Below are 22,027 nucleotides of genomic sequence, written 5' to 3'. Positions count from 1 at the left end.
CTTGAAATATCTTTTTAGCTAGGTTATTTTGAAATAGTTGCATTTTTTTTCTTTTTAACAGCAATATAAAAAACCAGAAAAATGGGAATATAAGTGTCACAGATAATGGATGTAAAGTTCTTCACAAAATTATAAAATACTAAGTAAACGTGTATCCTAATTGTGAGTATACTTCCCAGAGACCGAAGCAACTATATTGATTAAAGCTGAAGAGAACAATTCTGCAGCTCAAACTTTCTGGGGTAAGTTCTGAATTAGACTACAATGCTAATTTCAAATTATCTCAAAATATCTTAAAACCAGAATGAGCAGTGAATTAAGAGTATGAGGATCTACTTCCATGGCCATAGACAAAACTTAACATCTGTAGGATAATTTCTTCTTGTTATTAAGAAGATACTTCCAGTCTGAATATTTTATGATGTGACTACATTTACTTTCTCTTAAAAAAAAAAAAAATGAAAGGAGTAATATAACTGTACATAATAGTCAATAAAATATACAAAATAAAACATGACAATAAGGTTTGGGCAACTTAGTACATATTGAACAGGTATCCTTAAAATATGCCTCATATATCATTATCAGAGAAATATTTAATATTTCAAATAAGTTTTTTTATTAAAATTTCAAAGTAACTTCTGTGGTAATAACTTCAGCAGACAGCTCTAGCAATCACAAGACTGAAATAAAATACCTAGATGACTCCAAAATCATTAACCTTTCCAACAACATGGAATAGAATTTCACAAAGTAAGGTCTATAGAATAACGTATCAGGTATAATGTGAAGAAAGTGTTTCACTGTCAAGGATTCTAAGAAATTCTGGATTAAATGAAACTTATAACTTTCTCTATCATAGCAGTTCCCAAGCTTTTGCTCTCGCGCACTGTGACTTCAAGAGGAGTGTTCATGTCACCTAAAAGGCAATGTGACCCTCTAGGAAGGTCACAGAATGACCTTCACAACCAGTTTTCCCCAAGTACGGACTGATGCCTGCTGGAAAACCCTCATGTAATGCTAACTGGTGAATACAGGACAGCAGCATACTTTGATGATGGAGCAGTGTTTCCTGACAGTTTTCTTTCTACTTAGTTGCCTTGAAAGGAACTGATCTTTCAGCATTCCACTGCTCAACTATTTTTCTTCAATGCACTCTTACCTCCACATTCTTCTATTATTTCAGCTATTGTGCTTGCTTCATCACCAGCCATGATCAGAATGTTTTTCAGACCATCTAGAACCACCTGAACAACTTGAGAATCTTTTACAGACAGTAGATTACAGAATGGTGGTATTACATTCTGCTGTACAAGGTACTCAACCTAGGCAACAAGAGAAAAATGTTTATTTATATAATTATCTTTTACCCAAAAAGAACACACTACAGGGCTTATGAACAACCAGCAGCTCCTACACATAAAAGAGTAGTGTACTTTCCGATATTAACAATCCTAACAGTTTTTCCAAACTTACCTGATCTTTTCTGCCACTTATCGTTAAGTTGCTAATTGCCCAGGCAGCTTCTTTTTGTGTTCCAAAGTCTCCCTGAAGGTTAAAAAAGAAATGATTGTATGAATTCTTTATTAAAAAATCTTGGTTATAATATGTTAATGTACACGATAAACTCACAATATGACTGACCTTAGCAAGCTGATGAATAATCATAGGAATTAACCCAGCGTCTATTACAGCTTGAACTTGTTGCTGGTTGCCTGCTGTTATGTTGGAAAGGAACCACACTGCTTCCTATAATTGAATAAAATACAGGGTACCTTTGTTTGAAAGATTAGTTTTAATGCATTTATATTTTTATTTTTATGTAGTTTACATAAACTATAACAAAATCACTTGAGTTGCATTAGGGAAATGCATCTAAAAAGCAATGAGATGACACAGAATGTCTCATTTTAAACACGTCATAAGGAAACTTCCATCCATAACATGTGGGCCCACTAACCTTGCACTGATCCACCCAATAAAATATATGCCTACATCACCCAGGAACTACTTTATTTTATTTATTTTTTAATGTTTATTTATTTATTTTGAGAGAAAGTGAGAATCCCAAGCAGGCTCCGTGCTGTCAGCACACAGCCCAACACGGGGCTTGATCATACAAACTGTGAGATCATAACTTGAGCCAAAATCAAGAGTCAGATCCTTAATCAAGCCACCCAGATGTCCCTAGGCACTATTGTAGACAATGGTAATACGGCAGTGAACAAAAGAGACAAAAAAATCTTTACTCATGCAGCTTACATTTTTTGGTGCTTAAGCTCCCTCTAAAAGATAATGATATAAATAAGTAAGAGACTCAATTTCCTAAAAGTTTGTTAAAACTACTTCTAAGAAAGGAGAATTGCTTTCCTGTAAAAACATTTACTTGCAAGATATATTTAGAAATTAAGTGTCCAATTAGTCTGGGATGGGTCTATATAACAAATTTTGCTGTAACCTTTAAGGATTTACAAGTCACAAACACGCAGGTCTACTATAATTTTAGTGTCAAGTGCTGTCTCTTCTTCCTCTTCTACAGTGAAAAAAGTTAACTGTAAATTTATTTTGCCCAATTGTGGGAAGAGGTTAACAACTGGTAAGTCAGTGTTCACTCTACCATTCTTACAAATTTCTTGTAGGTTTGAAACATTTTAAACTAATATGCTGAGGGAATAAACCCAAGTTTGATTCTACCTTGAGGGTCCCATGATGATCCCAAGTCCAAGTAACACAAATGCTCAAGGTGAAAAACTTCTAAGGAGACTAAATGGCTGCTGAGGCTGAGTAAACATCTATGTGAACCCTTTGTCCCCCATGATACCTTCACTCAGAGCATATTGATCACATGCCAGAACTTCTCTACACCCACTTCTGTCCGGCTTCCTCACTTCTCAGCTCTGTTTCCAATTATGGAATACATTTAGCTATAAAAATCCCAAATTATTGACATTTCTACAGTAAAAATAACTGGCCCAGAGGCTAAAAGACTCTGGCTTCTTTCCCTTCATTGGAGCAAATGCATTCATAAAATGCACTTTTTCGACAACATACTTTTCTGTAACAATCCAACTGTCAAATTATAGTTGAGCAACTATATAGATACAGCTATGACACAGAAGAAATGATCAGTTCTGCTGGTTTGGGGGATGGTGGCATTTCAGGCAGATAAAACTACATTAAACTAAATGCGAATCAAATCCATGAGACATCATTTCACACCTACTAGAGTGGCTATAATAATTTTAAAAAAGGAACTGGAACCTTCATACAGTGCTTGTGGGAACGTAAAGTGGTACAGCCACTATGGAAAACAATTTGGCAGCTCCTCAAACAGCTAAACACAGAATTACCATATGACTGGGCAGTTCTACTCCTAGATATATGCCCAAAGGAACTGAAAGCTGGGACTCAAATAGACATCTGCATGCCGATGTTCACTGCAACATTATTCACAACAGCCACCAGTAGAAAAACTCCAAGTGTCCACCAACAAATGACTGGATAAACAAAATGTGGTATGTATGTACTATGGAATATTTATTCAGCTATAAAAAGAAATGAAGTTCTGACACATGCTCCAACATGGATGAACCTTAAAAATTGTATGCAATGTGAAATAAGGCAGATACAAAGAGACTGAAGTACTTAAGTATATTTAACAATTAATAATAAGTTTGTATCTAAAGTTGAAATTTTAAAAAAGACTTTTTTGATCCTTCAATTTAGGCACTGCATCTTTTGGTCCAATCTAATTTCATAGGGAGATTAAATTATGATCTGTTTATAAAAGATACCAGCCGTCCAGCGAGAAAAAGATTTTGTATGGATTCTCACTTCATGGCTACTAATTTACCGATCCTTGCTACTGCCCAATTTATTTAAATAAAAACACTGGTTATAACAAAATAACACTTGTAACAAAATAACTGCAGAGGTGATCTGAAATAATTCTCATCATAACTACAGTGCTTGTGAAGAAAATTATGATCAAACAAACAGCAACAGAAAACAAGGGGACAGTTTATACAGACAGAAAGAAATGCACCAATGAGGCTATTATGTGCCTTACCTTATTTATCTTCTCTTTGGGGTGTGATAAGAGATTGGGGAAGTGTGACAGGACATCACAGTTGAGAACAACCTGGGTCTGCTCATCGGTGCCAGTCACTATGTTGCCAACTGCTCTGAGTGCTGCTGTCTGGGGTGGGGATAAAATACTTTCTATACATTTATTTGTTTATGAGGAAACTGACTCTATAGTTTTCATAATCCTGAGAAAACGTAAAAATACAAGGGGTGAATGATTAGCACTTACTGTATTCTTAGGCAAAGTACTATGTAGAACTGAGAGGCAACTTTGAATTTTAAACAACAGTCATAAAAAATGGAACTACAGAACTATGGAACTACAGAAAAATGTGTGAAAAACTATTGAAAAAATTTTTCAAAAAATTAAAAAAAAAGAAAAATTAACAGGTAAAGGTTCATTTTAACAGCAGCTATTTCTAATCTATTACTAAATGAGTAGCACAGAAATATTTTAATAAAGGCCTGGAATGGGCACACATTTCCATCTAGAAAGTCACTTTGGTAGAAGTGGAATAAACATCTATCAGCCACCCACACCTAACTAAAGTGAGGAGAAATGAGAGAGGAAAAAAATGCAGTTAGGACGCTGTTCTAATTATTTGGACAGAAAAAAAAATGAGTCTTGAACTAAATCAGTGGCTCTAGATACTTAAGGAGTAGACAGATTCATAAGCTATATAATAAGAATTAACAGAACTTTGTAAATGGAGGGGAAAAGACAGGAGGAATCAAGGTTTGAAGCTTGGACCATGTGGTCTACTGAAAGGAGATATAGAAAGAGGAGCAGGTTTGTGGAAGAAGACGATAGACTTTTTGTCTGGTTAAAATGGCAATAGAATGCTTTAAAGGAGTTCTCAGAGGAGACGTCTAAGGGCTCGAGGACAACTGGGTACTAGGAGTCTGAAACTGTGAAGAATCTGGGTGAGATAAAGATTTGGAAACCAACAAAATCAGGTTCAGTAAAACGGAGGAGAAATATGGAAGATATGTACATATGGACCGAACTGAACCCGGGTTGTTCAAGTTAACAGGTTATAGCAAACACAATTTTAAACAAGTTAGAAAAAATTTTTAAATACTTACTTGGACTTTCACTTCCTGGTGGCTCAAAAGGGGCACAAGAAATGGCACAACCCCTGAATCAATAACCATCTGTATCTGCTCATTACCTCCATCTGTCAGGTATGACAGAGCCCAAACAGTATCTACAAGAATCTACAGGAAGTAAAAAAGAATTACAATTCAGTTATTTTTTTGAATGCTTAAAATACATAACTCAGAGGTGGTAACGTAAAAAGTAATTAAACTATGTTTTAGCTTGGTGGCAAAAGTATCTGCTTACTTGATAAATCTACTAAGCAGCAGAGTACTCTCTCAATGCCTACCTCAGATCAATCACTCTTTACAAAAATGAGACATGGAAGTGTGAGACAACTTCTACCCCAACTTATGCATTTATATATCAGATAAATGAATTTAAAAACAAGCAGAAAAGTTGTTCTCTCTGCCCCACAAACTGAGTACCTAATAATCACAAGGAAACAGTTTATATACAGAACAAGACCATATACCAAGCTGCTTCAAGTCTAGAAGAGCCCAAAAAGATCACCTGTCTATACCAGTGGTTTTCATACATGTTTAGCAATATAATTACTTGTTTAGGCTATTAAAATAAACAGATAAAAGAATTAAGTTGGCATTTTAACCTTAGGAAATTATTTGCAAAGCCCTTGAAAAAGGTCCCCAAATGAAGAGCACAGAACATAAACCATGACCCATAGCCATCTGATTTTGCAAACAAAAAACAAAAGAACGACTCAGGTTTATTGACTCTTTCAAAGTCAAAGAGGTTATATGTAAGCATAGATCTTATCTCATGTGAAATCCAGAGATGTTTCTTACTAAGGTATGCAAATTAAAGACATTCTGTTGCTTTTAAAATAATGCCACCAGGGGCACCTGGATGGCTCAGGTGGTTAAGCATCCAGCTCGATTTCTGATCCCCAGGGTTGTGAGATCAAGCGCTGAGTAGGGCTCTGCACTGAGCATGGAGCCTGCTTAAGATTCTCTCTCTCCCCTCCCCTGTCCTCCCCCACCCCACACCCTCCACCACTCACACTCATACTCTAAAATAAAAACTAAAAATAAAATAATGCCATCTGAATTAAGTCCATATACATATCTTTCAAGAAGTATAGAGATCAATAAAAAGAGCAAATAAAACCACATTTAACCCACACCTTCAGCATTACTAGAAGTCAGAGACTACAAATTTCAAATTACCTGTAAGAAGAGAAAAAATTAAAGTCTAGCTTTTGTCTGGACCTCCTGCCCCAGGCCTGTGTAAGATTTCAAAGAAGAGGAGTGGTAAGGAGAGTTAAGTGTTTAAAACTACCCCATATTAGTGGGACAGAGACCATGTGGCCCCAAAAGCCTACAATATATACTATCTGTCCTTTTCAGAAAAAGCTGCTGACACCTTCTTCGTTAGATGATGAGCTTCATTCAACTAAGAGATGCTTGAGGAAATAGATCATTACAGATCACAAACAAAAGTGGAAGTAAGAGTAGAAGAAAAACTTATAAATGGTATTTATTCTGAAAAAACAGAAATATTGCAACTTCAAGAATGGGACAGAAGGAAGTTGTGCATGAGAGCTGAGCCCACCTACCATCCCACCCCAGCACTAAGGCCTCCCTACTAACGGGTATCTGCAGACGTGGTGTGTGTGAACAAAGCCTGTCTACTACCCAGTGTGGCAGTAGCAGGTAACAAGACTTAAATAGAAATTGTAGTCACGTAACAGAACACCCAAAATGTGCAGGCTTACAAGTGAAAACAACTTGTCATACCAGGAACATCTCAAACTCAAAAGGGAAAAGACAGTCAACAGATGTCAATGCTGAGATGACAGAGATACTGAAATTCTCTGACAAAGATTTGAAAGTAACTATCATAAAAATACTTCAGCAAACAATTGTGAACATATTTAAAACAACTAAATATAGGAAATCTCAGCAAAGAAACACGACATAAAGAAGAACCAAACAAATTTTTAAAAAAAGTTTTTGTTTATTTTGAGAGAAAAGAGAGCAAGTACGAGCAGGGGAGGACAGAAAAAGATGGGAGAGTGAGAATCCCAAGCAGGCTCTGCATTTCTAGTGCAGAGCCCAACATGAGGTTCAAACTCCCGAGATCATGACTTGAGCCACAGTCAGAGACTTAACCAACTGATCCACCCTCGTGTGCCCCAAACAGAACATTTTAAACTAAAAAATTCAGTAATCCAAATTTAAAACTCACTGGAAATACTCCCTAGTGAAATGGAGAAAGAAAAAAAACAATCAACAAACTCAAAGATCAATACAAATCATCCAATCTGGGTAACAGGAAAACAAACATCAAAAAAGATTGCAAAGAGGGGGCTCCTGGGTGGCTCAGTCAGCTAAGGCTAAGTGTCTGAGTCTTTGTTTCAGCTCAGGTCATGATCTCAGGGGTGGTCGGGTGGTCACTGTGGAATTGAGTCCAGCATCAGCCTCTCTGTCTCTGCCCTTCCCCCACTAGTGCTCTGTCTTTCTCAAAATAAATAAATATTTAAAAAAGATTGCACAAAACCAATTGAGATACCACCTCACACCAGTCACAGTGGCTAAAATTTACAACCCAGGAAACAACAGACGTTGGTGAGGATGTGGAGAAAGGGGAACCCTCTTGCACTGTTGGTGGGAATGCAAACTGGTGCAGCCGCTCTGGAAAACAGTATAGAGGTTCCTCAAAAAATTAAAAATAGAACTACCCTACGACCCAGCAATAGTACTACTAGGAATTTATCCAAAGGATACAGGAGTGCTGATTCACAGGGGCCCATGTACCCCAATGTTTATAGCAGTACTTTCAACAACAAATCATGGAAAGAGCCCATATGTCCATCAACTGATGAATGGATAAAGAAGATGTGGTTTATATAGACAATGGAATACTACTTGGCAATGAGAAAGAATGAAATCTTGCCATTTGCAACAGTGTGAATGGAAATGGAGGGTATTATGCTAAGTGAAATATGTCAGTCAAAGAAAGACAAGTATCGTATGTTTTCACTCATATGTGGAACTTGAGAAACTTAACAGAAGACCATGGGGGAAGGGAGGGAGAAAAAACAGTTTCAAACAGAGAGGGAGGCAAACCATAAGAGACTCTTTAATACAGAAAACAAACCATAAAGGTCGATGGTGGGGGAGAGGGGAAAACGGGTGATGGGCATTGAGGAGGGCACCTGTTGGGATGAGCACTAGGTGTTGTATGTAATCAGTGAATCATGGGAATTGATTCCTGAAACCAAGAGCATAATGTATACACTCTATGTTAGTTAACTTGACAATAATGTAAATAAAAAAAAAAAAAATCACAGGGGCGCCTGGGTAGCTCAGTTGGTTAAGAATCCGACTTCAGCTCAGGTCATGATCTCGCAGTCTGTGAGTTTGAGTCCCGCGTTGGGCTCTGTGCTGACAGCTCAGAGCCTGCAGCCTGTTTCAGATTCTATGTCTCCCTCTCTCTGACCCTCCCCCGTTCATGCTCTGTCTCTCTCTGTCTCAAAAAGAAATGTTAAAAAAAATTTTTTTAAATCACAAAGAAATACAGAGAGTTTCAGAGATCTGTAGAACAATAACAGAAGATCTAACATTTCTGTCATCAGAGTCGCAGAAGGAGAGTGAAGCTGAAAAAATATTTTAAGAAATTATGGCAGAAAATATCCTAAATTTGGCAAAAGACATGAGCCTAAAGATTCAAAAATGGGAGGATGAGGCAAGACAAAAGAGAAAACAGAATAAGCTCATCAATTATTGTATAGGTATTAGATACTAGTCAAAAAATACTATCTGCCAAACCAGATAGTAAAAGAAAAGGGCATTATAAAAGGTATAAATAAAAAGGTAATATTAGAACAAAATGAACCTTCCTAAATAACAAAATAAATGAAAAAAAAACCACACCAAATAAAAAATAAAACACATACAAAATATCATACAAAATGTGACTGAGCTAAAACCAAACATATCAAACAATGTGAACAAGCTTAACTCACCTATAAACCAGAAAAAGGTTCTTAAATTGGCTCCCAAAACAGAACCGAACTCTCTGCTGTATACAAGAGACACAACTAAAATTAAGTAATTCAACAAGGCTAAAAATTAAAAGAATGAGAAAAAAGAATGTTTACACCAAGTAAACATTCAGAAAACAGAGACTATAATCCTGTTAGTAGACCAGAACTTAGGCTAAAAAGCATTACAAAGAACAAATAATGCTGCTTTATAAAGCTAAATCCTACAATTTACAGTAAAGACATAACAGTTATAAAATCTACCCACCAAATAACCCTGCAAACACAATTACAAAGCAGAAACTAAAAGGATGCGAGACAAAAATATAAGAATAAATGAGTAATGTATTTTCACACACGACAGATTTTCAGTATGAGAGAAGTAGATAAAAAATGAGGACACAGATCTTATGAATATATATTGAAATTTATACCTTGCTAATAGATAATATAACATGCATATGGAGCATAAAAATCATGTTAGTTCCAAAGAAAACATCAATAAATTACATAAAGCAGAAATACTATAAAACTATTCCAATACAAAAAGTTAGATAGACATTAATAAAATAAAAACCAAAAAGACTTCTGTTATGGAAATTTAAGAGCCATATAACAAACAACTCTTGGATGAAAGAGAAAATACCAAAAAAACTAAATTTTGAAAAAATTACAAGGAAAACACCACATACTAGAAAATAATGGATGTATGTAAAGCAGTGATCAAAGGAAAGTTCATATTCCTACAAATTTACACAACACAACTAAAAGGATGCAAATAAATAAATCCCAAATCAAGAGCTAGAAAAAGAACAGTAAATAGTACATGGAAGTAGAGTTGAAATCTAGATGAAATGAGTAACTTCTTAGGGCAATAGTTAATAAAAACTGATCTCAGAAGACACAGAGAGCTTAAGCAAGTCAATTTCCATAGCAAAGACAGAGAAAATTATCAAGGAACTAACCCCACAAAGTACCAAGACTCAAAAATTTCAAGGGCAAAACTACCAAGTCTTCAAAGATGGGAGAGCCCCCAATGCTATATATATTGTTTCAGAGCATAAAAAATAAAGGAAGCACAATGTTAATACCTAAACTTTAAAAAAGCAATAAAAATATAATATTAATACCTAATAAAGATAGCATAAAGTAAAACCACAGACCCAGTATCACTTATGTGAATACTGGTGCAAAAATTCTCAATAAAACATTAGCGAATACGATCCAATACTACACTAAGAAAACAATATATGATAATCAAGTGGAATTATTTAAGAAATACAAAGAAGGTTCAATTTTAGAAATATCACTTAGATGTTAGATTAATAGATTTAAGAAAAATCCTGATTATCTCCACAGTCACTGAAAAATTAAACACCCATTCTTAAATTTTTTTTTAATGTTTATTTTTGAGAGAGAGAAGAGAGACTGCGCATGTACATGTGAGTGGGGGAGGGGTAGAGACAGAGCTGGAGACACAGAATCCGAAGCAGGCTCCAGGTTCTGAGCTCAAAGTGGGGCTCGAACTCACGAAGTGTGAGATCATGACATGAGCCGAAGTCAGTTGCCCAACCGACTGAGCCACGCAGGTGCCCCTAAACACTCATTCTTGATGTCAACACTCAAAATAGGATTTTATGGATATTTCCTTAACATAATAAAAAATTTAACTCAGGAAAAGGATTTAGATTCAACAAAAGATTGATAAATCTGATTACATAAAAAATAAGTCTGCATGGCAAAATGTATCAAAGACAAAAGACAAATTAGGAGAATATCTGAAATAATGTTATCACAAAGAGCTAATATCCTTAATATATACAGAACTTTTAAAACCTAAGAGAAAAAGACCAAAAATCTGATAGAAAAGCAGGCAATAAATACAAACAGGCTACTTACAAAGATATAAAAATGGCCCTTATATATACAACATAATGTCCAACTTCACTAATTAAAAAAAAGAAAGAAAGAAGTGCAAATTAGGGGCACCTGGGTGGCTCAGCTGGTTAAGCACCCAACTTCAGCTCAGGTCACGATCTCACATTTTCTGAGTTTGGGCCCCACATCAAGCTCTGTGCTGATAGCTCAAAACCTGGAGCCTGCTTCAGATTCCCTGTCTCTCTCTCTCTCTCTCTGCACCTCCCCTGCACCCATTCTGTCTGTCTGTCTCTCAAAAATAAGCATTAAAATTTTTTTTTTTAAAAAGAAATGCAAATTAAAACTGACATACATGGGAATGCAAGCTGGTGCAGCCACTCTGGAAAACAGTATGGAGGTTCCTCAAAAAGCGAAAAATAGAACTACCCTACGACCCAGCAATTGCTCTACTAGGCATTTATCCAAGGGATACAGGTGTGATGTTTCGAAGGGACACATGCACCCCCATGTTTATAGCAGCACTATCAACAGTAGCCAAAGTATGGAAAGAGCCTAAATGTCCATCAACTGATGAATGGATAAAGAAATTGTGGTTTATATACACAATGGAGTACTACATGGCAATGAGAAAGAATGAAATATGGCCCTTTGTAGCAACGTGGATGGAACTGGAGAGTGTGATGCTAAGTGAAATAAGTCATACAGAGAAAGACAGATACCATATGTGTTCACTCTTATGTGGATCCTGAGAAACTTAACAGAAATCCATGGGGGAGGGGAAGGGAAAAAAAAAAAGGGTTAGAGCAGGAGAGAGCCAAAGCATAAGAGACCCTTAAAAACTGAGAACAAACTGAGGGTTGATGGGGAGTGGGAGGGAGATGAGGGTGGGTGATGGGTATTGAAGAGGGCATCTTTTGGGATGAGCACTGGGTGTTGTATGGAAACCAATTCAACAATAAATTTCATCTTTTAAAAAAAAAAACAGCCAAAGTATGGAAAGAGCCCAAATGTCCATCGAGGGATGAATGGATAAAGAAGATGTGATATACACACACACACACACACACACACACACACACAATGGAGTATTACTCGGCAATCAAAAAGAATGAAATCTTGCCATCTGCAACTACGTGGATGGAACTGGAGGGTATTACGCTAAGTGAAATTAGAGAAAGACAAAAATCATATGACTTCACTCATGAGGACTTTAAGAGACAAAACAGATGAATGTAAGGGAAGGGAAATAAAAATAATATAAAAACAGGGAGGGGGACAAAACATATTTTTCTTAAATATGGAGAACAAACTGAAGGTTACTGGAGGGGTTGTGGGAGGGGGGATGGGCTAAATGGGTAAGGGGCACTAAGATATCTACTCCTGAAATCATTGTTGCACTATATGCTAACTAATTTGGATGTAAATTTTAAAAAATAAAAAATAACTTAAAAAAAACCTGACATACAGTTTTTTTACCCATCAGATAGGCAAAATTTTTAAATGTGATAACATATGCTATTGGCAAGGCTATGGAGAAAGTCACTTTCATATGGGTGCTGCTGGAAATACAAAATGGCACAGTCTCTAAGACAAGGAGTTTGGGCAGTATGTAAGAAAATTACAATGCATTCATTCTTTGGCCTAGCAATCCCGCTTCTAGGGATTTACTCAAGGGTATTCCAATAATATGAAAATACACAAGAATATTTACTGCTACATTATTTATATTTGAAAATTCAGGAAACAGCCTAAATACCTATCCATAATAGTGTGTCTGAATAAACCATGTTCACAAAACAATACTAGTTGAGTTGGTCTGTGTTTTAGGAGGCTGCTAAATAAAATGTAACCTTCCCCCCCCTCATGTGGCACCCACTACTAGCAGAAAACCACCTTTTTCTACTATACAGAGGTTTAGAAAAATGAAATATTTAAGGCTTCCAAACTGAGGTCAGTGAATAATTTTCAGTGGATCTCCATGACAGTATCTTAAAAACTGGTGGGTTCAGCTAAGTTTTGGGCCTCCTGAAACTGCAGGCTCTACTCTCTTTAATTTTGTTTAGTAATATACTGGGTCTTCACTGAAAATTTCATTTGAAAAAAGCTCTAAAAACTTTTAAATTCATAGCACACAATTATCAGGCCATTCTAGCTTCTTCTGTTTTCATCAAAATTTGCTTTTCTCATCTCCATTATCAGGCTAACAGCAGCTCTATGTTTCTGATGTTTATAATTTTACCTTTTGTTAACTCTTCCCATTTGAACTGCTTCTGCTCTTTTATACCTTATCCTTCTGCTATTCTTTTATTCTTTTTTCTTGGGTTTCCCCTTTTCTTGATTTCTATGCCAGGCTACCTGGATCTTACAGCTATTAATAGTCAATGAGTGTACTCTTTTCCTTCTAGCTAATAATCTGATTAATGATGCTCCAACAAAGTCTTCAGCAACCCTGGTCTACTTTAATTATTTTCCACTATTCATTTCTGTTTTTCTCTGCTACAAAGCTTTAAAAGTTTTTTACTTCAGCCAATATTTCAGGTACTTAAAGACTTCCAGGAAAGCTCATCTCTAGACACACAACAGAAAGCACAAATGCACCCATGCAAAAGACTGACAACTCTACATGGTTAATGTTCTGAAGGAACAATCTTCTTGAAAACTAGTATATGAGTCAAAGGGCAATCTCTTGCAACACAAAGTCTTCCAACAAGAATATGTTCAGCTCAAAGACCTTCAATGGTCTCCACTCCAATAAATGTGCTAACAAATCATGTCCTGCTAGGTACTGTTACTAAAAATGCTATTAACATATATAGCATTTCCTAGAAGATTAGACGTCTGTGGAATATCTATGAAATGTCAACTTGACACATGCTTCAGAGACAACTAGAGCTGAGTCGAGTTACAAGAGTATACTTACATTTAATCCTTATATGCAATAAAGGGTAACTTAGGAGGCCCGAGGTACTCACATTCTATACATTCCAAAGAAAGGACTGGCCCTTGATCAGCAACTTTGAGATAACCTCTGAGTTCTTGGATTATACTGCCTAATGATGTTGTGTACCTCAGATCTTGGGCAAATAAATAGCTATGTAACAATGTGATTTTATGTGAGTACCTCTTTTAGTTTGCTTGAGGTTGTGGGACACACTTGTATCAGTTTGACCTCTGGAAGAGGGTGAAGCCTGAGGTAAGGGCCATCATGCGGGATGTCCATGCCTTTGGGACTGACTCCCAATAAATACCTGCACACCAAAGTTCAGGAGGTTCCTGGTTAGCAGTATTTCATGTGTTCATATGTGTCACACATGACTGCTGGGAAAATAAAGCACTGTCCTTATAACTCTACTGGGAGAAATAACTGGAAGCTTGCATCTGGTTCCTCCTAAACTCTGCCCTCTGTGCCTTTTGCCTTTGTTGATTTTAATCTTGTGAAATAATAGGAAATATATATTTATATACACATATATATGTGTATATATATACATATGCGCGCGCACACACACACACACATATGATATGAGTAGTGTATTTATATATAGGTGTCTGTCTGTGATTCCTGGCACAGAAGTCCTAAAACCCGGTAGTTTTTAAAGTGATAAGAGTACTAGGAGCTTCTCTTGTTCTAGTATTTGCCTTTGACCCTGTCTCTAACACAGAGCTCCTAAACTCTTATAAGCTCCTAAGTGGTAAGAGCACTAGAAACATCTTTTGTTCTACTGAGGCGACTCTGGGTGGGTGCTGGTTGCCAGAAAGACCAAGCCCTAATCAGAAGTTTTGGAGTTTTCAACTCCATGCCTCATCCTCCGGAGAGGGGAGAAGGGCTGGAAATAGAGTTAATAATTGATCATGCCTACATGAGGAAACCTCCATAAAAATTCCAATAGGACAGAGTTCAGTGAGCTTCCAGGTAGGTAAACATGTCCCCACCAGAAGGGTGGTGGACCCTACCTCCACAAGGACAGAGCTCCTGCCCTCAGGGCCCTCCTAGACCTTGCCCTATGTATCTCTCTATCTGGCTGTTCATCTGTATTCTTTATCATCTCCTTTAATAAACTGGCAATTATAGTGTTACCCTGGCTTCTGTGAGCCACTTTGACAAATTTGTCTAATTGAACCCAAGGAAGGGGACTTGTCGGAACTTCCAATCTATAGCCAGCCATCATAAGCACAGGTGATAACCTGGGCTTGCAACTGGCATCTGAAGGGTGCGTGTGTTGGGGTAATCTGGAAGAACTGAGCACTTAACCTGTGGGACCTGACACTTTCTCCAGATAGACTATGTCACAATCAAATTAAATTGCAGGAAACCCATTTGGTGTCAGAGACTTGCCTGTTGTTGTGGGGAAAACTCCCACACATTTGGTGACCAGAAGTGTCAAGAAGTAAAGTGTTCTGTGTGAGTAATAAAGGAGACACACAGAAGATAAACACACAGCCAGGAAGAACTAGGTCGTTCCCTATGTAGGGAGGAAAAAACTGAGTTTTTCCTAAATGGATCTGTATCCTTTTGTGGTAATAAACTATAAGCAAAACAGCTTTTCAGTGATTCTTTCCGGAAATTCACTGAGCCTGAGGGTGGTCTCCGGGATCCCTGACACACTTATCATCAAGTGTCACTAACAATCAAGTCTCTACACATAACCCATCTGCTACAACTGATTAATTTTATTTGTACTAGCAGTAAAAGAAGCTAGATTTATATCAAATGTTAGGGAACACTAAAAATTGTCTAGGCATGTCAAGCCATGAACAACTTCAAAAAGGGCAGGAAAACCAAATGCTACAGAATCACTGCAACTGCAAATTAACTTTAAGAAGCATAATAGCCAGAAAGCAATAAACACAGACTAACCTGAATCAGTCCAGATTTCTTCTGTAGTCCTAAGGGTGAATATTTAGTTTTTCTTCTAATGTCCACACCCCAACCCAGCTTCTCCAGCATTCTCACTAATAAATTAAGTCATTCCGGCTGTTTCATTCCTCTGCCTGCTACTATTCTTGTTTTCTGTTGTGCCCTATACCCTAAAACCCAAATTAGAAAGCTGGATATTATCCCTGACTTCCTCTTTTCTTACCACCCACGTCAAACCCAGCAAGTTATCATCGAAAAAATTTTCAAGTCTTCTCTTGTCTTCCTAATGTCTGAGCTCTAACACCGGTGCTAATTTTCTCTCATCCATACTACAAAATCGCCATTGATTTGTCTTTCCCACCTTACTTTCCCCTAAACTCTACACTCCACTTAATGGTATGAATCATCAATCCAGAACACAAATTAGACCATTATTCTATGGTCAGCCATCAGCTACATAAAAAGGATATATGGCTCTTACAGTATACGAGATGCTGTGTGATCCAGAAACTGCTAGATTTCTGCCATATTTCCCCCCAACCTTTGCTTTATAGCTTATTCTTCGATCTCTCTAGTTTTAACAACTCCTTTCCTGGCTCTTTTTCTCTTGCTGCCATTGCTTAAGTGTAGAGAGTTTCTTAGAATTCAATTTTTAGCCCTTTTTCCATATTTTCATGAATCCCTTAAATACGGACAAATCTCAAATCTGTGTTGCGTTTTCCTACTTGGACTACTGCTATGGATGAACAACATGGTTCAAGTAAACCAGAATCAATGTGTCTGCCCTACGATAAACTCATTACCTTCCTCTACTAGTCTCATCCTTTTGCTTTTTACTCCTTCTGATAGTTATGGCATTATTATCCATGAGGATTGCTAAATTAGAAAACAGTAATTTTTACTTTTCCTTCACTTTGATCCTTTCCTCTCGAAGTCCTACTTATTTTATCTCTTAACGCTCAAATTTTCCCTCTCTTAGCCATTACTGTCTCTAGCTCAGGCCTTCATCAACTTCTTTAGACTTACTATGATAGCAAAATAGGCCTACTTAACATTCATACTTTCCCCAGTCCAAACCTTGCATACCTTTTCTAAGTTATTTGACGATAACAGATATGAGCACATCATTTCTGTTTAAAAATCTTCAAGGACTCAAAAAAAAAAAAAAAATTTAAGGCACGCCTGGGTGGCTCAGTCGGGTGGGCGTCCAACTTTGGCTCAGGTCATGTTCTTATGGTTTGTGGTTCGAGCCCCGCATTGGGCTCTGTGCTGACAGCTCAGAGCCTGGAGCCTGCTTCTGATTCTGTGTCTCCCTCTCTCTGGCCCTCCCCTGCTCACGCTCTGTCTCACTCTCTCTCAAAAAAAACAAAACATTAAAAAAAAAACTTCAAGGACTCTGCACTGATTACAAGATAAAGTCAAAACTCCTTAACACAGGATTCAAAACCCTGCAACTTAACTCCCCAGCAAATGTGCTGGGTTATTAATTACCTGTGTTCTCCAAACATCCTAAGTATTCTCTTGAGTCTTTAATATTTTTCTCCTCATATACCTGAAATGACTTTTCAACTTGACAAAATACTACTCATTTTCCATCTGTATATCATTAGACAGATTAGTTACTTAGATCTCTGCCTCTTACCACATTTGTAAGAGAGAGAAGTTTCACTTAATTTTTATGATATTTTGGACCATGTCACAAATGGACAGTTACTTTAGTTGCAAAAGTATTCCATCCTAAGAGCTTAAAGTTCTAAAAGGAACTAGAGAAATGTGGTGCAACATTAGCATAGATTTATCTTCTTCACCCCAATGACAAATTACACACATAATTCTGGCATACACACATTCATATTATGTATGTATGTAAACAAACACAGAATTATAAAAACACAAACACGTAACAAATCAGAAAGAGATCTTAGCTGAAACAAGAGATGTCAAATCGATGCTAGATGAACACTAGAATCAATACCAGATTCACTGAAATTTATTCATTATATTACCCCATGGAAGAGTAACATTTTGCATTACTACATTAAGGAGAGTTTTCAGATTATCTAATAAAAAAATCTGCCAGAATATATATAGGAAATTCTTAAGTAAATCTCAGTAATGACCAAATCATCTAAAAATACCTTTGCATTTAAAATTATACTTGATATTCTTCAATACTATACCTCCAAAGGTTTGGGTCTTCAACACTGTACCTCCAACTGTCTCCTGGGAGACAGTGTGGTTTCAAAGAAACCACACAAGATCTGCCATCAGAAGATCTCAGTTGTGTATATCAACTTTGATCCTTATTAGCCCTGCAACTTTGGATAAGTCACTTAATCTTTCCCTGAGGCCCAGTTTTTTACTCAGTAAAATGGTGACAATATCTATTCTATCATAAGATTAAATGAAGGGCGCCTGGGTAGCTCAGTGGGTTAAAGGTCTGACTCTTGATTTCAGCTCAGGGCATGATCTCATGGTCTGTGGGATCGAGCCCCATGTCAAGCTCTGTGCTAACAGTGAGGAGCCTGCTTGGGATTCTCTCTCTTCCTCTCTCTACCCCTCCCTGGCTCACGCTCTCTAAATAAATAAATAGACAGACAAACGTTAACAAAAACAAAACAAAACAAAAAGAACCAAATGAGATTTAAAGAAATATAGAGGTGCTTTCTAAATTTTTTTAAATGTTTATTTATTTTTGAGAGAGAGCATAAGTGGGGGAGGGGCAGAGAGAGAGGGACACACAGAATTTGAAGCAGGCTCCAGGCTCTGAGCTGTCAGCACAGAGCCTGCTGCAGGGTTCAAACTCACAAACTGCAAGACCATGCCCTGAGCCGAAGTCAGACGCTCAACCGACTAAGCCACCTAGGCACCCCATGAAGGTGCTTTCTAAAGATTTCACCTCTTTATAAATACTGACACTTTAAAAAACACTAATAATACAGATACATTACACATGCAAATCTTCTCCAAAGTTAGCATTATTGCTGTCTGGATGATTTAAGATATAAATTTAATATAACCTTAACCCTGTTTCTGAAAAATAGTTATACATTGTGGAAGCTTCACAAGTTAATAAAATATATGCTGACACTTACAAAAGTCTAAAAAAATAAATAACCTTTCCAGTTCCATCAAGAACAAAATCCCAAATCTAAGCTTCTGCTTTACTTACATTTATATCCGTATGGTATATTAGGACACATAATGCTGGCAAAATCTGAGGAAAGAAGATAAACAATAAATAACACAGAGTTGATGAATATGTCTTTGTAAAAATGAATAACTGTGATACAAAAAACAGTAAATACTATTTGCAGAGCAAGAAAAGACAACGTTAAATTTGCTTGAATCCCTATTAGGAAAATGAAAATCTGATAAATTCAATCTGAAAAACCTAAAACATACTTCAGATATCCGATTAAAACTTCCAAATAAATCTGGCAGAGATTAATGTACCTTAAAAGAAAAAACAGTTGTTTTCAGTAACTTTCTTTATGACATAAAATGTCAAGTGGAAAGAATGGAGATGAAACTATACAGTATAGCTCTCTAAAAAAAAAATCTATTTTTTAAGGATTTTATTTTTAAGTAATCTCTACACCCAATGTGGGGCTCAAACTTACAATCCCAAGATGAAGAGTTGCATGCTCCACCGACTCAGCCAGCCAGGCACGCCTAAAGAAAGCTATTCTGAAAACTGTCGTCTCACTTACCTGCCTATATTTAATAAGCTACTTGAATCAAATTAAAGTTTCTGGCTCCAGATTTAGTCAAGAAAATAACAACCAGTACAAAGTATACAGTTTGTTGAATTCAGGCCTTACAGATCCTTTTTTTTTTTTTTTTTTTAAATCTGGGAGGGAAGAGGTAGAATCACACTAAGTACCCTTTCCATAACAGCAAAACACAGTAGAAGCTGGTGAAAGATATCAATTATAAAGATTCAGAGTTAACATTTTTTGACACAGTTAAGTGGTTAAAGGCTGCATAGAATTTTTAAAAACTTAAAATATTCAGATTCATTTATAGATTAAATGTAAATTAAAAATTTTCTACTTTGTTTTAATTAATAAATTTAATACAAAGCATGTCACACATTTAAGAACACTAATTTTATCAGAAATCTAGGGAAATTTCAATTGGATTTAATGTAAATTCATTCAAGAACATACGAATTTAAGTACACCAGGTTTTATCTGCAGCGATCCTTTAATTTTTTAGCAGTAAACCAACAATGCAATGTAGTAACAAAATTTCTGAGATTTGATTTTCTCCTTTTGTATTTTTCTTTTTGAAAGTTTGTTTCCTTTTTGTGAAAACAGTCATTAAAAAATAAGAATTAGGGTGGACTAATATTCTTTCAGGTGCCATAAGATACTCAACTTCCATTTCACAGGAGTCAAAAATTAAATATGATATGTTACTTAAAAAATCTCATACCTGCAATGAAATCAGTATATGCATTATTTCATTCCCTGTGCATGAAACTCTAAAGCATAACATAGGGAAAATATACCATCTGGGCTTTGCAATTCTTCATTTACCTCCTGAACTGTCTCCATAGGCGGTGGGGGATCCTTATTCCTGCAGAGATTGACAATGACCCATGTGACGTTCCGAAGGAAGGTGATGGGAATGGAGGGATTGATGAAGGACAGAAGAGGTTTGACAACTCCCAGTGATATGACATAATCTCTACATTGAGGACCATCACCTACAGAAATGAAAATTGTATTTAAAAAAAAATTACATTCAGGATGAGAAAGTCTGAAATGTATGCAATGGCTCATGTTGGGACACTGATGTTCTATGTTTCCTCACCATTAGTCAAGGGCATCAAGTGTTGCTGTTTCTCCAGATTTTGATTTGGAGAACACAAATTTAACCTAAAAATCCTGACAGCAAATTGCATATCTGTTTCAAGAGGTACCATCTTAAGTTTGTACTTATAAGGCAAGAAGATAGTCAACCCACGTTAAAATTAGAGGAAACATAGGATGTAATGGCTATGCCAATGTAGGAAAAAAGTTAATTAAGATTCTTAATTGGTCTCTTTTTAAACCTAAATCCAACTTACCTATAATGTTTCCCAAAGCCCATACTGCTTGTTCACAAACATTCTGATGTGGTGAATGGAGAAGTCTCAAAAAAAGAGGTACGGCATCTATAATAAAGAAAAATAAATACTGGTATTATAAAATGTCGAAGAGTTTATAGATTTCAGTCTAAATACATTGACAAAATATACAGAGCTTGGGGGTGCCTGTGTGACTCTGCTCATTAGGCAACCAACTCGATTTTGGCTCAGGTCATGATCTCATGGTTTGCGGAGTTCAATCCTCGCATTGGGCTCTGCACTGGCACAGCAGAGCCTGCTTGGGATTCTCTCTGTCTCTATTTGCCTCTGTCCCGCGCTCTCTTTCTCTCTCTCAAAATAAATAAATAAACATATATATATATATATATATATATATATATATATACACACACACATACACACACACACACATATATAATATATATATATATACACACACATATATATAGAGAGAGAGAGAGAGAGGGAGAGAGAGAGGGAGAGAGAGAGGGAGAGAGGGAGAGGGAGAGAGGGAGAGGGAGAGGGAGAGGGAGAGAGAGAGAGACAGAGGGAGAGAGAGAGCCTGGCACACTATAGTTACCCAATTATAGTTCAATGAATGAATAAATGTGGCATATACCCTTACCCTAAAAAAATTTAGTATTTTCCCCTAATTATATTCAATAACACACCTATTGACAATATTTAAAAGTTGTTATATCATTAACTAAAAAAAAAAAAAAAAAAAAAGAAATTTTTCCTGTAATGCATTAAAAAAAAAAAACCCTAAACACATAAACTTAGAATATAATACTTTAGTCAATATGATCCCAATCGCTGATATGGGATTAAAGAACTGATTATTCCCATATCTGGCTTACCTTGAATAAAAAAAGAGATTTATCACTATAATCCTTATGCTTACATAATTTACATGTTAGCTTAAGTTCTGAAACAATGGTATCATACCCATTCCAGCTGGGAAGCTAAAATAAGCTGGATCATTTTTTCTTAAATTTCAGA

At 36.4% G+C, this 22,027-nt stretch overlaps 1 protein-coding gene across 1 annotated transcript in view; it reads right to left on the bottom strand.

Moving 5' to 3' along the window:
• KPNA3 (karyopherin subunit alpha 3) overlaps positions 1-22,027 on the bottom strand; it is a 99,314-nt gene that overhangs the window by 5,874 nt on the left and 71,413 nt on the right. Inside the window, exons 8-15 of the mRNA XM_027064783.2 lie at positions 21,005-21,091; positions 20,472-20,641; positions 19,100-19,144; positions 5,173-5,304; positions 4,070-4,198; positions 1,645-1,749; positions 1,477-1,548; positions 1,163-1,325 (exon numbers count right to left, since the gene is read on the bottom strand). Coding sequence (XP_026920584.1) covers positions 1,163-1,325; positions 1,477-1,548; positions 1,645-1,749; positions 4,070-4,198; positions 5,173-5,304; positions 19,100-19,144; positions 20,472-20,641; positions 21,005-21,091 — 903 coding nt within the window. The remainder of the gene's footprint in view (positions 1-1,162; positions 1,326-1,476; positions 1,549-1,644; positions 1,750-4,069; positions 4,199-5,172; positions 5,305-19,099; positions 19,145-20,471; positions 20,642-21,004; positions 21,092-22,027) is intronic.

This window comes from Acinonyx jubatus, chromosome A1 (genome assembly GCF_027475565.1).
Source record: "Acinonyx jubatus isolate Ajub_Pintada_27869175 chromosome A1, VMU_Ajub_asm_v1.0, whole genome shotgun sequence".
Lineage (NCBI taxonomy): Eukaryota > Metazoa > Chordata > Mammalia > Carnivora > Felidae > Acinonyx > Acinonyx jubatus.
Note: the sequence above shows the minus strand (reverse complement) of the source record. Positions and strands in the feature narration are given on the sequence as shown.